Source organism: Eupeodes corollae, chromosome 3 (assembly GCF_945859685.1).
Source record: "Eupeodes corollae chromosome 3, idEupCoro1.1, whole genome shotgun sequence".
NCBI classification, from domain to species: domain Eukaryota; kingdom Metazoa; phylum Arthropoda; class Insecta; order Diptera; family Syrphidae; genus Eupeodes; species Eupeodes corollae.
The window spans coordinates 23,813,337-23,828,140 of NC_079149.1; the positions used below are offsets into that span (position 1 = coordinate 23,813,337).

Genomic DNA, 14,804 nt, shown 5'->3' on the forward strand with positions numbered 1-14,804 from the left:
TGATTATTCCTCTCAAATGACGTTTAACTTTGACAGTTCACTTGATTAGTTTAGATACTAAGAAAGATTTTGAGGTTTTCCACCCGAAAAATTAATTAGTTGCAGTGTGGATGGATGTACTCGAATAGAGTTTGACAGTTCGTAACAACTAGATTGCAATTCGTGGCTACCAATTCTTAAATTTCACTGATTTTAGCAATTAAATTGCAAATTTTAGTATCTTTACATGTATTTAATTAAGTTTTCTATGGTTTTGTCTTGTTTTTGTGAAGGATTTCGACTTATTTAATGGTTTAAATCCCATTTGTTTTTTGTATCCCCATACACCACTCAAAACAATCACTCTTTGTGGGTGCATTGGTTTTTCGACAATCACTCTTGGATAATCATTCACCAAAACGCAATTGTGCTTTTTGACGAATCCACTGAGGTCAAAATGTGTTATCTCCAACAGACCCTGTTTGCTCACATTTTTGCACCATTTTCCGATTGTACGTACATTTAAACGATTAAATTGACACAAATTGCATGATATGCATTTTTATTTGAACGTCCCTTTTCAAAATAAGTCTGAATAGCTTGAACGCGTTGCTCGATTGTGTATATTTCCATTGGGAAATTGAAATAATCTGAAATTGAGAAATGTCGAATGAAGGACAGAAAAAAACTTGAAGTTTAGATGTTGTTCACATTCACCGTCAGCCCTTTTATACCACCCTTTATAATTCTTCGTTTCACAAGATGGGACGAAACAACAATTTCTTAAAGGAAACTTTTGGTGAGAGCATTATCTGTATCTCACGTTGGCCTCGAAGATCATGCGAATTAACACCACTGGACCATCCAATCCAGCGGCGGATACCACTTCTCCAAAATCATATTTAAAACATTATGGCTCTCCTTTAACTTTATAATAAAACTAAATACTAGCGTTTTATTTCTTCTTTTAAACCACACGACTATAAAATCACCCTTTATTCTTATGACATTTATAATTTATGAAATTGTGATAACCCCGAACCGCTTGAAACCACAGAGCTAAACGTAGCTCATGTGGGGCAAGTCAATTCCGTTATAACCAGAAAAAATCTTTTGTACGCCATCAATACTTTTTCTCCATATAAAACCCCAGGCCTGGATGGCATACTGCCAGTTATGCTTCAAAAGTTGCTAGATGATTTTTGGGTTATTTTCCCATCCAGAGAAGATTGGGAGGATGACATCGTGCCGATAGGTTTCTTTACTGACGGCTCAAAGATGGAGTGCGGAGTTGGTTCTGGGATCTTTTCTGAGTTCCTAAAAATGTAGCTTAATCCTTTAGGCTTCCTGACTTTGCAAGCATTTTTCAGGCTGAACTGCTGGCAATAAGGGAGGCATGTAAGATACTTAAACAAATCTCAAACCAAAAACCGAAATACGGCTATCTTCACAGAGAGTCAGGCAGCTGTCAAAGCCATTAACTCGGCCACATCCTCATCTAAATTGGTCCAGCAATGTTGCGATAAGCTTGTGAGCCTGAATATTAACCTTGGTGTCACCCTGATCTGGGTTCCGGGCCATAGTGGTATCGTGGGAAATGAACGGCATGACGAGCTAGCCAGGCAAGGATCGGCCCTTCATAGCTCACTTGCGGAAATGGTTAACATTCCTCTTGGTCCTATGAAGGGTTAATCTTTTCTATCTACCAAACTGAATCAAACAGAATGTGGAGCAATTTACCCAAATGCATTATATCTGGGAAGATATGGCCCACCTATAATAAGGCCAAGGCAAGACATAGCCAGGATTGTTGCGGTTTGTACCGGACACTGGCCTATAGGAGTTCATGCAGAGAAGTTGGGTATCTCTTACAACACCTTTTGCCGTAGATGTAGTGACCAAAGAGAAAGTGAAACGATAATCCATTTCCTCTGCAAATGTCCTGCCTTGGCAAACACTAGAATGAAATGCTTTTGAAAAGCATCCTTTCACGAACTTGAAGAGCTATCTGAGACAAAGATTAGAGACCTTATCTTTTTTCTAAATGCGACAAAAGGGTCTAACATAATCGCTATGAAGCATCTCTATCAATCTATCCCTTTCAATCAAAGGCCAAACGAATTTTTGGTATCAAAACGGCGCACTACAGCGCTAATTGGATCTCAGGCTAGGTTGCCTTGAGATCGCCATTTCTACCTACCTACCTATAGTTGGTTTTTTAGTAAAAGGTTTCATTTTGAATAGCCAGCTATTTTCAGGAGTTGTCACATTTGAAGCTGTCATCTTTTGACATTCGACAAGTAAAACTAATCAAAATCTAAAAATTAATCGATAAGTGTTTTAAAAATGTATTTAAATTTGTCAACTTCATTACAAATTTGATGAAAATTCGGCAGTTACAGTTTGATTTTTTTACCTGAAAAGTGTTCTGGCCTTGTTATTTCCTGATTTTACTTATTAAGGCTATTTATTTAAGAAGTCTATGCTACAGTCGACTCAAAAACCTAACAGATGATTGGAATTCGTGAAGTTATTGAAGAAATAGAGCGGTAAATGTGCGAGTTGGCCATGGAAATGAAAAGGATATCGGGTTCAACCCTTGGCTTTTTGACTGTTTTTCTGACATACTTTCCCTCAAAGAAATAAACATGAATTGATTTCTTTTAAAATAAATACTCGTTTTTTAATTTCAAAATGAAAACTGTACACAAATTTAAAGGGTCATCAATTTTCAAATACAGATAGAATATAGCTTCAGTTTGCATATAGTCTTAAGTAAACCATCCGGAACGTTCCCTCCAACATCTTGTCAAAATAACAAAATTCAGGACCAAAAATAAAAAAAAATCTCTAAAATTTAAAGTCAACTAATAAATCTTCATATCTAAATTTAGAGATACTAAAAAATTACTTATTTATTGTGTCTAGTGAAATACAACTAAAAAAACCTGTTCTGGTCACCTTATTTAAATTAGAAAGTATGCTTTTCCTTATCACTTGCACATTTTTGCAAGCAAATTCGTTATCTTCCTCTCTCTCTTATAGTTTTACAAACAAAAAGTGACATTTCGCTGAAATTCCGATGCGAAAACAAATTCAATTCGATTCCGAGGAAAGGCACAAATACAATTTTCAATTTCATTATCATTTCAAATATCAAATTTCATTCATCACAAAACCCTGCTGCTGACACCGCCGTTCCTGAGCTGAATTATTCATTTTAAATCAACAGAATTAAGTAATTAATATAAATACCCAATAGTTCTAGAATTGCGCACAGATTTGTCTCAATCTTAGCCCAAGTGAGTAACATAATTTTGTGTATTTCTGCTTCCGATTGCGTCAATATTTCTTATCTCCTGACCTCTTGGAACTGACAATAAACATTAGAATGAACCTATCGATTTTTATTTCAAGATTACAAAATATTAATCGCGCTGTTTTGTCCAAATCTCTTTTTAGAAGAATAACCTTAACTATGAGCGGTGTTGTGGATGAGTGTCTTCAAAAGCAAATCGATCTCTGGCTAAAATGGGATCGAAACGACAAGACCCGCAAGGAAATCCAATCCTTGGTCGACGCCAAGAACTACAACGAACTTAACCGGCGCCTTCTTAATAGATTGGCCTTTGGAACTGCCGGCTTACGTGGCCCCATGCGAGCTGGTTTCAACTCTATGAATGACTTGGTTATCATTCAGACTGCTCAGGGATTGAGTGAGTATATTCTGAAGGAGTTCCCCAATGTGGAGGACCACAAGCGGGGCGTTGTCTTCGGCTACGATGGGCGGTATAATAGTAAGCGTTTTGCTGAGTTATCTGCGTGTGTCTTGATTAGCCGGGGAATCAAGGTTTGGTTGTTTAGCAAGATGGTTCCGACACCTTTTGTGCCGTTCACAGTGCTCCAACACAAGTGCCTTGCTGGTGTGGTTGTGACTGCTTCCCACAACCCCAAAGAAGACAATGGGTACAAAGTTTACTGGGCAAATGGTCCTCAAATCATACCTCCACACGATAAGGGCATCCAGAAATGCATCGAAGCTAATTTGGTGCCTCTGGAGTCATCTTGGGAAACATCGATTTTGAATGAGAATCCAATGTTGGAGGATCCTTTTGAAGACATGTTCCGATTGTACTATGATGCCCTGTTGGCGAATATCCCTTTAGAGTTCCTGAAATCAAACGAGGAGAGTGATGTGAGATTTGTCTACACAGCGATGCATGGAGTAGGCTTTCCTTTTATAGAACGAGCTTTCGAGGCTGCGAAGCTGAAGCCTGTTTTGGCTGTTGCCGAACAGCGGGATCCTGACCCAGAGTTCCCCACTGTGAAGTTCCCTAATCCAGAGGAGGGAAAGTCCAGCCTGGAGTTGTCGATTAAGAAAGCCGATGCAGAAGGAGCCACCATCATCCTAGCCAATGACCCAGACGCCGACCGTCTGGCATGTGCTGAAAAAGATGCCACCACCGGAAAGTGGAAGGTGTTCAATGGAAATGAGTTGGGTGCTCTCATCGGCTGGTGGGCATTGAAGAACTTCCAAACTCTTGATCCCAATTTGGATGCCTCAAAGTGTTATATGATGGCGAGTACAGTGAGTTCAAAGATTCTGCGTTCTATGGGAGCCATTGAGGGCTACAAATTCGAGGAGACCCTCACCGGCTTCAAGTGGATGGGCAATCGGACGATTGAGCTGATGGAAGCTGGTAACAAAGTTCTGTTCGCCTTCGAAGAAGCCATCGGGTTCATGGTGTCCACAGCAGTTCTCGACAAAGATGGCGTCAGTGCTGCTGCTCATCTCGCCACCATGGTTTGCTATCTCAAGCGCACCGAGGGAATCACCCTCACTGAGAAATTGAAGAACATCTATGAAAAGTATGGCTTCCACAGTACCAAGTGCTCCTACCTCTTCTGCTACGATCCACCGACCATCAAGCGAATCTTCGCTCGCATCCGCAGCTTCGACAACGGCAAGCCAGCCACTTACCCACAATCTATTCTGGATGGCGAATTCAAGATCAAACACATCCGTGACCTGACCAACGGCGTGGATACCTCAGAAGCTGATGGCAAAGCTAAATTGCCAGTAAGTTCAAGTTCCGAGATGATAACGTTCACTTTCGAGAATGGACTTGTGGTCACTCTGCGAACGAGTGGAACCGAACCAAAGATCAAGTATTACGCAGAGATGTGTGCCAAACCCGAGGAAAAGGACTGGGCGGAGTTGGGAAGACGATTGGATCGTATGGTTGAAGCTATTGTCGAGGAGTTCCTACAGCCTAAGCTAAATGATTTGACACCGAAGTCGGATTGAGGTGGTTGCTTGGAATTTTTGATGTCCATCAGTGCCCAGAAGACGCATAAAACTTAACAAGCATGTACCTATCTTTGTACTTAAGTTTTATTTTTTTGAAATACCATTCCTCAAAGTTGTGATGATGTATTGTACTATCCCAAAAAAGTCCCTACTGCCCTCCTGTCCCATTCCTTGATTTTTGTTTATGTTGAGATGATTTTTGTGCTTTTGTTTATATTATTGAACTTGTAAAAGCTTTTGAATTATTTGTATTGTTTTTTAATTTTATTTATAAAAACAAATTAGATTAAAATGTTGTGTGAAATAAAGTTTGATTTTTATTATAATTAAATTGTTTGTTGTTTTTTTTTAATTAATAATATTTTAATAATTTTATCTTAGGATGCCGGAAGAAAATGCTCGAATAAATATTGAACGGGAAGTGGGCAACCATAGTTTTTGAGAAGTGCCTTAAGTCGCATACCTACAGAAAATTATGAAGAATAAAAACGTACGTTACATACTACTCAAGACATACATGTAGACCTTGAGCGACTAAGGATATTTAAGTTGATAACAACACAAGACATAAGGACAGAGGAGAAAGAACAACAGACAGAAAGAACACATGACAACAGCACGCGGTAGGTTTCATAGAATAGACCCGAAGATAAGCAAGGAAAAGAGGTTTTGGCGATCTATAACATTGGATTCAGAGTCAGAGAACTTATCATAAGACAGGTTCAGGCAACATTAGGCACTTCATTTGCAATCAACTGCATTCTCTGAACGTAAATTTTGACAACGCAGCTAGTTAGTTTTTCAACTGTCATAATCTCCAAATATGGAACTTTACTTCACTAAGCTCTACCTTCAGTTCATTGTAGAAAAACTATACTTACTTACTTAGGTCCTCAGACCTGTTAAGTCCGTTGGGAACCCTTTAAGGGGCATAGAGCCTCTACTACGTCTACGCGCCATCGTGTACGGTTTCCGGAGATGTGTTTCAGCTCCCTCCAAATCTTGCCTAGTGACGTCTCCTCAACTGTCCTGCGCAATGTGCTTCTCGGTCGTCCAGCTCTTCTTCTTTTTTGTGTGAGTGGATTCGACTGCATTGCTTGGCCTGCAATGCAGTCGTTACCTTTTCGAAGCTTATGTCCAATTAATTGTCACTTACGTCTTCGTATTATAGATTTTATTCTGACCTGTCCTTCAATGAAGGACCTCATTTGAAATACGGTTTGGTCAGAAAATCATTTGAAATACGGTTTGGCCAGAAAATCCTTAGAATGTTACGAAGACATCTATTTAAGAAGGATTGCAGCCTTCCAATTGCTGCACCCATAAAGAAGCACAGATTCGACATTTGTGCGAAGTAGTCGTAGCTTTGTTCTTAAGCTGATAGAGTTATACCTCCAAGTTTTTGACAGTATACCAAACACCGCTTTCGCTTTGCCAATGCGGCAGATGACGTCTTCTTCGGTTCCGCCTTCGATGGAAACGTTGCTCACAAGGTATTGAAAGCTCTCCACTTTTTCCACCGGTTGCGACAAAATATATATTTGAGGGGATGGTCGGGTTCCGAGGCGACAGAATACAGTCCTGTCTGACTCCACTTCGGATTTCAAAATCATCTGACAACCTACCATCGTAGAGAAAATGACACTTGGATCCATACAATGTTGCTTTAATAATAGCAATTAGTTTTTCTAGGATGCCTCCGGTAGTCCGGATGAAGCACTTCGCTTGAGGCGCTGCTTGTAAAAGCTCTGCTGGAATTCCATCAAGCCCTACCGCTTTGTTGTTCTTAAGTGCTTTAATTGCGGCAACGATATCATCTTTACTTGGAGGTGCGGTGCGGATTCGTTTCTTTAGGCGCTTTAGAAGGTATCCGATGCACGTTGTTTGCAAACACTCGGTTTAAAACCGAGGAAAAGTGTTCTTTCCACCTTCTGACTTGCTCATCCACCGAACTTATCACAGTACCGTCTACTCCTTTCAGCAGATGTTGTTTTGAGCTGTGTGTACCGGTCAGCTCTTTAGTTTTTCTGTAAACGGTCCTGCTGTCGCACCTGTTTGCAGCATCTTCTGCTTCTTGCGCCAATGCGTTGATGTAGTTACGCTTGTCGCGGCACACACTGCGGTGAACCTCTCTCTTTCTCATGCGATACGAGGACTCCAGCTCGTTTCTCGCAGCAGTTAGTCGAGCACTAAACTGTTGATCGTTGATCCTTGCCCAAGATTCTTATGTTCAGTTGCGAAGAGTGCTAGTATCCGTAACCTATCCTGAAGAGTCAGGAAACTTCGCCCTTGCAATTTTTGCTAACTTATGTATATTGGGATACATAAATCATTGCCCGGAGGCTACCACGAGAAGGTAAAGCAAGAACTTCGACATGGCAAGAAAGTTGCATTGCTGGCCTAAACCAAGTTTTAGGCAATCACCAACTTCCCAATCTGTCAAGCCGCAGGCACCCAAAAACAAAAACTACAAAAACATTATTGTCTACAAAACACTCCTCAGGCAAGTTACAAATCCATTACGATTTGTATTTTGTATTACAGAGAAATATTACTTATTTCTCTTCCAATTTGACAAGAAACCCTTTTGCACAAAAGATTAAATGGAATTGTGCAAAAAAATTAATAATTCATGCAGTCATAAAGTTCAGCTTTCAGTTGAATTAAAAAACATTTTCAATTGTCATTGTGACACAAGATCACTTGACTTGATACTTAACGAGATTTTTCTTGACTAACCTTCCAGTCAAATTTCCAATAAAGTTGCTTTAATTGGAAGGCAATTTTTTGGCAGCTGGCCAATCAGATACTAGAAACTTGCCTTACTTTCAAGTCCCTTATGTCGCCTGAACCTGCCCATACTATTTACACAATATTGGAACAATTACCTTGTTTACTACCTCTTGATCCGAGGTTGACGTCTTTTTACCTCATTTGACCCGAATCGGAATCTCACCTTATAACTTCACTACTAAGTCTGGTTTTTGAAATATATCTTAAAAAAAAAAAAACAAAGAAAAACACCATGCCGTGTTTTGAAAAGTACAAATTTGTATCTTCGGCAGCTTTAATCATTTTTGTATCTCAATGTTTCGTAATATACTAAGCTTTTGCTAAGGGTTAGGACAGGGAAAGATATAGCGAGACAAGGCGTTCCACATTCTCGTAGTACGGCTAAATAGAGAACTAATGTACTTCATAGTACTGCCGAAGTTGAGCTCAAGGGTAAACTGATTAGCATTCCTAAAAGCGCGAGTATAACGGTTAAAGATAACCAATTTTCCATCAACCGTATAAACATCGAGTTATATCTGTCAAAAGTGACAGAAAAAAGTTGCCAGTCAATCGATGATAAGTTTTCTATCAACAAATTGGCCAACTTCTTGCAATAGTTTGTACTCGTCTAAACCAATTGTTTGTATTTTAAAATAATTGGACGATTGTCCATTAATTGGATGTTGGATAATGTTATTTTCAAACAACATCATCCAATTTTTAACTGGCAGAAAGTTTACAGGATTTCGAAAGAATTTAAAAAATACGAAAATTGAAAAACCTTTGAAAAAATAACAAAAGAGAAAACAAGAAAAGAAAAAATAGGGTCGTTCTTGTTTACTTTATTTTCCTTTATATATTTTATAAAGGTTTTCGCACAAACTGTTGTTTTCACTTTTAAAATACACATATTTCATATTCCTTGTCATCTGTTGAGAAAATTGTCTTATTTGGATAAAATCAACCAACCGTATACACGGAAGATGTTCATTTAGTAGAAAATTGGGCACTTGTCACCTAATTTGATGATATTGGTACACTTTTGGCAGTTCGGTTAATATTGGAAGAAGTTCCAATCGTTTATACTTAGCTATTACGCTTACCCGAAGTTACAACAATACAATGATAAAAAAAAATGTATTCGTGTTCCATGCGCTATGAAAAAAAAAATCAATTTTATAAGGAAATCTGAATTTACCCATGGAAAACCATTGTGTCAGTTCAGTAGGGTGGTTGATTCTGCCGTACCAATACAAATCAAATTACAATTTTGATTTAAGAAGGAAGTCGATTTTAGTTGACGGTGCAAACACTAACACAATTGTCTACACAAAAAACTTTTCGGACAAGCTACAAAAATATTACTTATTCATTTTCCAATTCGACAATTAAGCATTTAACATAAAGCATTGAATGGAGTTGCGTCTTAAATAAATAAATCACAGAGTAATAAAGTTTAGCTTTTACTTAATTGAAAAATCATGATAAGCTGTCATTTTGACATATGTGGACTTGACTCGATTGTTAGGGAGATTTTCCTTGACTAGCTTTCCATTCAACTTTCCAATAAAATTGCCTTAATTGCCGTAGGGTAGATCTGTCAAAATTGATGTTTTATTATCGTCGAAGCCTTTTCATTGGGTTGTTTAGTCGCTGCGATTGTTTCTGTTCCTAACCTTGGCTTAATTCACATTCAGAAGGAGTTCCTCTTCTATTTGGATTTAGAAGAAGTAAACCACTTAACTGCTATTCCGAAAAGAGTGATTCCAGTGACCTTTCACTCGAATAAATTTGATAGAGATATTTGTTCAGATTCTTGAAACTCAGTCCCCTCGTGTAAAAGAGAACTTTTAAATTTCTAAATTTGATCGAAAATTTCCCCAAAAATGATTCCCTCTATAAAAATAACACCTCATCTAACACTGCACATAAATTCCCTCTCCTATTTCCGAATAAATCCGAAAGCGTCAAAGTGTCAAATATCGCAAAATCAGTAGTTTTTTTTTTGTTTTTCAAGTTTTTGTGTTCTTGCTTCTTGCAAAAATGATGGACCAAGAAAGTTTGAAGCCATTCGATGATGATTTAGAAGATGGAGAAGTAAGTTTATACAAAATCACAAAAATCCACTCACTCATTTCTAACTGACAACACAATTTTTAAAAGCTATCGGACAGCGATGAAGGCTACACACCGCTTCCAAGACCGGGAACCACTAGCACCAGCAGTGAACCTATCGACAGTATTCCCCCACAAATAACACCAAATGTGCCAGTCAAAATGGAAGAAGCTATCGAAGATAGTCCTTCTGACTTTGGGCCAACCACTTCATCGTCATCGGATTCAGATGATTGCCTTAAACTCGGTGGCGTCGGGGATAATGCTAAAGACTCAAAGAAATCTCGAAAGAAGAAGACAAAGCGCACCGTTCTGTTGCGTGTCAAGGCTGCCAATGACCTCCAGGATAAGAAGGGTCGCTTCAAAAAATACGACATTTGGGCATCTAGTTTGCAAGAGGAAACCTTAACAGAAAATATGCGAGGCATTGGGGTCAGGCATGATATACGCTCCGATAGGAATGTAGAGAACTACGATTATACCCTGAAGTATCGACTTAACGGAGAGAATTCCCTCAAACGAAGACTGTCCACTTCGAGTGACGAGCACTCGGAGAATGACTTTCACCAGCAAGCCAAACGTTCTCGTGCCGGAGGTGTTAAAAGTCGTCTGGGACAAAGATCACATCGACCATCTGAGAGTAGTTCGGAATACAACGAACCACGACACATTGTAGATCTAGAGGAACCTGTGGTGGGAAGGCCACCTCTCGAAATCGCCAGAGAAATGGCTAACAAGTTGTTCGAGGAGAAGGATGAGTTGTTAGGTGCGAAAATCTAAGAGAGACCTTGAGACAATTGTAATCCAATTAAATTTTGTATTTCTTGTTTTCAGTGAGGATAGTTGAGGTCATCGGCCCCGACCTGGCCGTTGAAATGTTCAAAGAAACACAACGAATTGAGCGCGATGGTGGGATGATGATTTTGGTAAGTGTAGACGCATAATATAGTCTCCTCGTCTAGATGGGTTTTTAATCGTTTCCAATGATAGAACGGCAAACGACGTCGCACACCAGGTGGGGTGTTCTTTTTCTTGCTGAAAAATCACGACCGCATCACTCCAGACGAGATGAAACTCATTTTCTACGATGAGCGGCAAGCGGCAAATAGAACCCAGAAAGAGATTCAAGCGTTAAAACGCCATCGCAAAGTGGAAGAGCTAAAGAAACGACTCAGTGCCAAAGAGAAAAATCTTCCAGTTTTAGTTTCTCGCAAAGAAGTCTATCTTGGTTCGGAACTAAAAGCAGAACTCAAATCAACCTGTAAGTCACTAGTACCTCCATCAAGGTGTGCCTTTGTTCTTATTTTGATTTCTTTGTTTATTTTTTTAAAGTGTCGAATCCGCCACCATCACCGGTAGGTCATGAGAATAGCCCCGATTACAAGTCACATGCCATTAACGAAGTGTGTGGCGAACCAAGTCCCGAGAAACCATCAACATCGAAGGACATTCCCACAGATCCGGAACTCCTGACCTATGACGATGACTTTCTCGATGTCAATTGTGGTGACATGGACTTTTTCTAAAAACAAACAAAACACGAAATACCAAATCAATCTCGTAGGTAGAACCATGTAAATGAATTAATATTGTATTCTTGAATTGCAAGAACGAAGCTCTTGCTTTAAGGTTTTTAGTTTTTAAACGAAAATTGTATTAAAAAAATAGTAAACAAGTAAACGACGCATTGCACTTTTTATAAACTTCTTAGCTAAATATAAATTAAGAAGCTTTAAATTTTATATTAAAATATATTTAAAAAAAATAAATAAAACTATTGGCGACTTGTTAAGATATAAATGGTAAAAAGATGCATATAACTATACTTAAAGTAAAGTAAAGAAAATTTAATATTATTTGTAAAAAAATAAATAAAAAACAATAAAACATAAAAAGCGCGATTCGATGTAAAAGAAAAAAGATGTTTTAGTTAATTTTTTTAAAGAAAATAACAGATTTTTAAGATTTTCCTAAAGTTGCCAAGAAAATGAAGACTGGCAATCTTATTTCGTTAGGGTTAGCGGCAACCCTGGGAAAGTTGCAAGCAACAAAATTTATTGAACACAAATATTTTTGTATTGAAACAGCTTCATTTAATGATTTTAAATGCTACAAGTGTCATTTTAATTAACTTTTTAGACTTTTTTGAAAGTGAGTGTGAAAAAATGACAGTTCTTTGAAAAAAGAAGATTCGAAAACAACCATTATTTTTTGTATTCTAATTTTGATAAGTTGTTTCCTTTCTTATTTATTTTTGACACATTTTCTATGACAGAAATGTCAAATCTGACAGTCAATTGGTATGATTTTTTTGTTTTTGAAGAAGGGAAACTTTTAAAATGTTTGCAAGTTTTACGTTAACCATCACAATCGTCAAATTCAAAAAAGTATTCATTTGGGATCATAGATTCGGAAAACATTTCAACATTAATTTACAAATATTGGGCAGGTTCAGACAACATAAGGGACTTCATTTGCAGTCAACTACTTTCTATGACCGTACATTTTGACCAAGGCAACAAGTTTGTCGGTAAAGTGTCACATTCGGAACTTTACTTCACCCTAAACCTCTAGTTTCAGTTGATCGTTTAGAGACTATTTAAAATATGAATAAAACTTCTCAGGAAAAGTACAAGTCCATCTCGACTCGTTTATTGTACATTAAATAATTTACCAATTTGATAAGGAACATTTTTACATAAAAGATACAATAGAATTACGTATGAAGAATATAAATAAATCACAAAGTAATAAAGCTCAGCTTTTAGTTGAATAAAAAAACATGATCAACTGTCATCTTGACATTTCTGGACTAACTTTCAAATCAATTTTCCAATGAAATTGGGCAGGTTCACACGACTTAAAGGACTTGAAAGTTAGGCATGTTTCTATTATCTGATTGGAAGACAATTTTTGGCAGCTGGTCAATCAAACTTGACTTACTTGTCAGATGGACTAATCCTTCAAATAAATGCAAAAATTGCTAGTGGAATAAGGGGAGCTTTAATTTTTAATTATTATTTAAAATACTATCATTTCTTTTTATTTATGATAATATTGGTATGGTTCCATTATGTGTGCAACAAAATATAGGCCAAATGGCAGCCACCACCTCGATGGCACAACTTCATCCGATTGTCCAAATTGTGTATGATGATGCTGAGACATAATTAAGGTTTTATGCCGTTAATGGCTGCGTTCAATCTCAGACAGTTAGGGTATCCAGATACCTTTTTGTTAGGGTTTTACGTCTAAAATAACAGCTGATCAAAAACCGCTGAGATGTCAAAAAAGGTATCTGACAGATCAGCTGATTCAACACATGGTTGAATTTCAAGAAACTTGAAAATGGATTTCAATTTCAGCTTTTTGTACTTGTTGGTAAACAAAAAGATACAAAATGTTAGTTGAAGTTGTATTTTAGGATTTTCTGTACATAACAGACGATGAAGAAGCTATATGCCTCCTAATTTTAGAAGGTAATTATGATCTCTTTTTGTAAACTTCAAAATTGACATATTTTCTTCTCGTTTTGTAGATGACCAATTTGCTAGGTCTTACCTCCGGTCTAGTGTTCAGCATTCTAAAGTTGAAGAACTTCACTCTGTTCTATTAAATGGTTTATCTAACACAAATTTTGACTTCAAAGCTTAAATGTTTCTCTGCTTTTTGTGAACAGCTAAAAGTTGTTTTTATTTTTTGACAGTTATGTCAATACCGCTATCCAACTCGTTCAACAAGGTATCTTAAAATCCACCTATCCAAGACACACTATCCTACACGAGATTGAACGCAGTCAATGTCATAACTAACGCTACTTGTTCTTCTATAGCCTAAGCGGAAATACAATGAAACTTCTGACACTTGATTTCTGTCGTAAGTGTTTATTTTGTAAAACGTTATTTTAATTTCTCAATGTCATAGTTGACGATATAAGAGACCTGATTGTAAGGAAAGTTTCTAATATGTAATATAATAATAAGTTAGTCTAGTTAAATCTCCCTTACTATGAAGTCAAGTCTACTTCTGTCAAAATATCAGTTGATCATGTTTTTAAAATCAATTGAAGACAGAACTTCTTAACTCTGCAATTTATTTTACACAATTTTATTGAAAGTTTTATTGAAAAGTATTCTTGCCATTTTAGAAAAGGAATATGAACCTTTTCTTTTCAATACAAAGTACAACTTTTGATAGACGTGTAACCTGTGTAAGGAGTTTTTCTGCAGGAAAGAGATAGTCAAGTGAAGTTCTTAATTTGAAATTAATGACACCTGCAAAAATCAACTAGTTGCCTTATGTTGTGTGAAGATTCTGTGACATCTAGAATGACTTTTTTTGTGCGGAACAAACGTAATTTTAATATAAAGCCTGCAAATGTCGTTTTTCATTTGGCTCTTTTCAAAATGTGTGAAAAATTAGAGAAATTTGATTCAGCTTTTGAAATAAGCATCGAAATCGGTAGCACTCACTTTTGTATCTTAATTTTGCTCAGTTTTTTATTGAAATAAAAACAAAAAATTTATTTTGAATAATTTTGATTTTGAAATTAATAACTTTGAAAATCTACTGCAAATTCATATCTATGTTCAAAATGACAATCGTCAGAATGAAAAAAGTATTC

General features: G+C 37.2%; 2 protein-coding genes across 2 annotated transcripts; both read left to right on the forward strand.

The window, feature by feature from the left end:
• Positions 1–3,055: 3,055 nt before the first annotated feature.
• On the forward strand, positions 3,056–5,621 carry LOC129951041 (glucose 1,6-bisphosphate synthase). The gene is made up of 2 exons (XM_056063033.1): positions 3,056–3,281; positions 3,442–5,621. Exon 2 carries the CDS (start codon positions 3,458–3,460, stop codon positions 5,285–5,287), a length of 1,830 nt encoding a protein of 609 aa, XP_055919008.1. The 5' UTR covers positions 3,056–3,281; positions 3,442–3,457; the 3' UTR covers positions 5,288–5,621.
• Positions 5,622–10,012: 4,391 nt separating this feature from the next.
• LOC129949736 (phosphorylated adapter RNA export protein) lies at positions 10,013–12,094 on the forward strand. Its single transcript, XM_056061364.1, has 5 exons — positions 10,013–10,162; positions 10,229–10,946; positions 11,015–11,106; positions 11,171–11,441; positions 11,513–12,094. Exons 1-5 carry the CDS (start codon positions 10,109–10,111, stop codon positions 11,704–11,706), a joined length of 1,329 nt encoding a protein of 442 aa, XP_055917339.1. The 5' UTR covers positions 10,013–10,108; the 3' UTR covers positions 11,707–12,094.
• Positions 12,095–14,804: the final 2,710 nt, after the last annotated feature.

What these genes read in the sequence shown, in the direction of transcription:
- LOC129951041 (XM_056063033.1), top strand. Translation starts at nt 3,458, where the DNA reads ATGAGCGGTGTTGTGGATGAGTGTCTTCAAAAGCAAATCGATCTCTGG.
- LOC129949736 (XM_056061364.1), top strand. Translation starts at nt 10,109, where the DNA reads ATGATGGACCAAGAAAGTTTGAAGCCATTCGATGATGATTTAGAAGAT. An exon ending in GGAGAAGGATGAGTTGTTAG is followed by an intron (nt 10,947 to 11,014) that starts GTGCGAAAATCT and finishes TCTTGTTTTCAG; the next exon opens with TGAGGATAGTTGAGGTCATC. An exon ending in ATGGTGGGATGATGATTTTG is followed by an intron (nt 11,107 to 11,170) that starts GTAAGTGTAGAC and finishes TTCCAATGATAG; the next exon opens with AACGGCAAACGACGTCGCAC.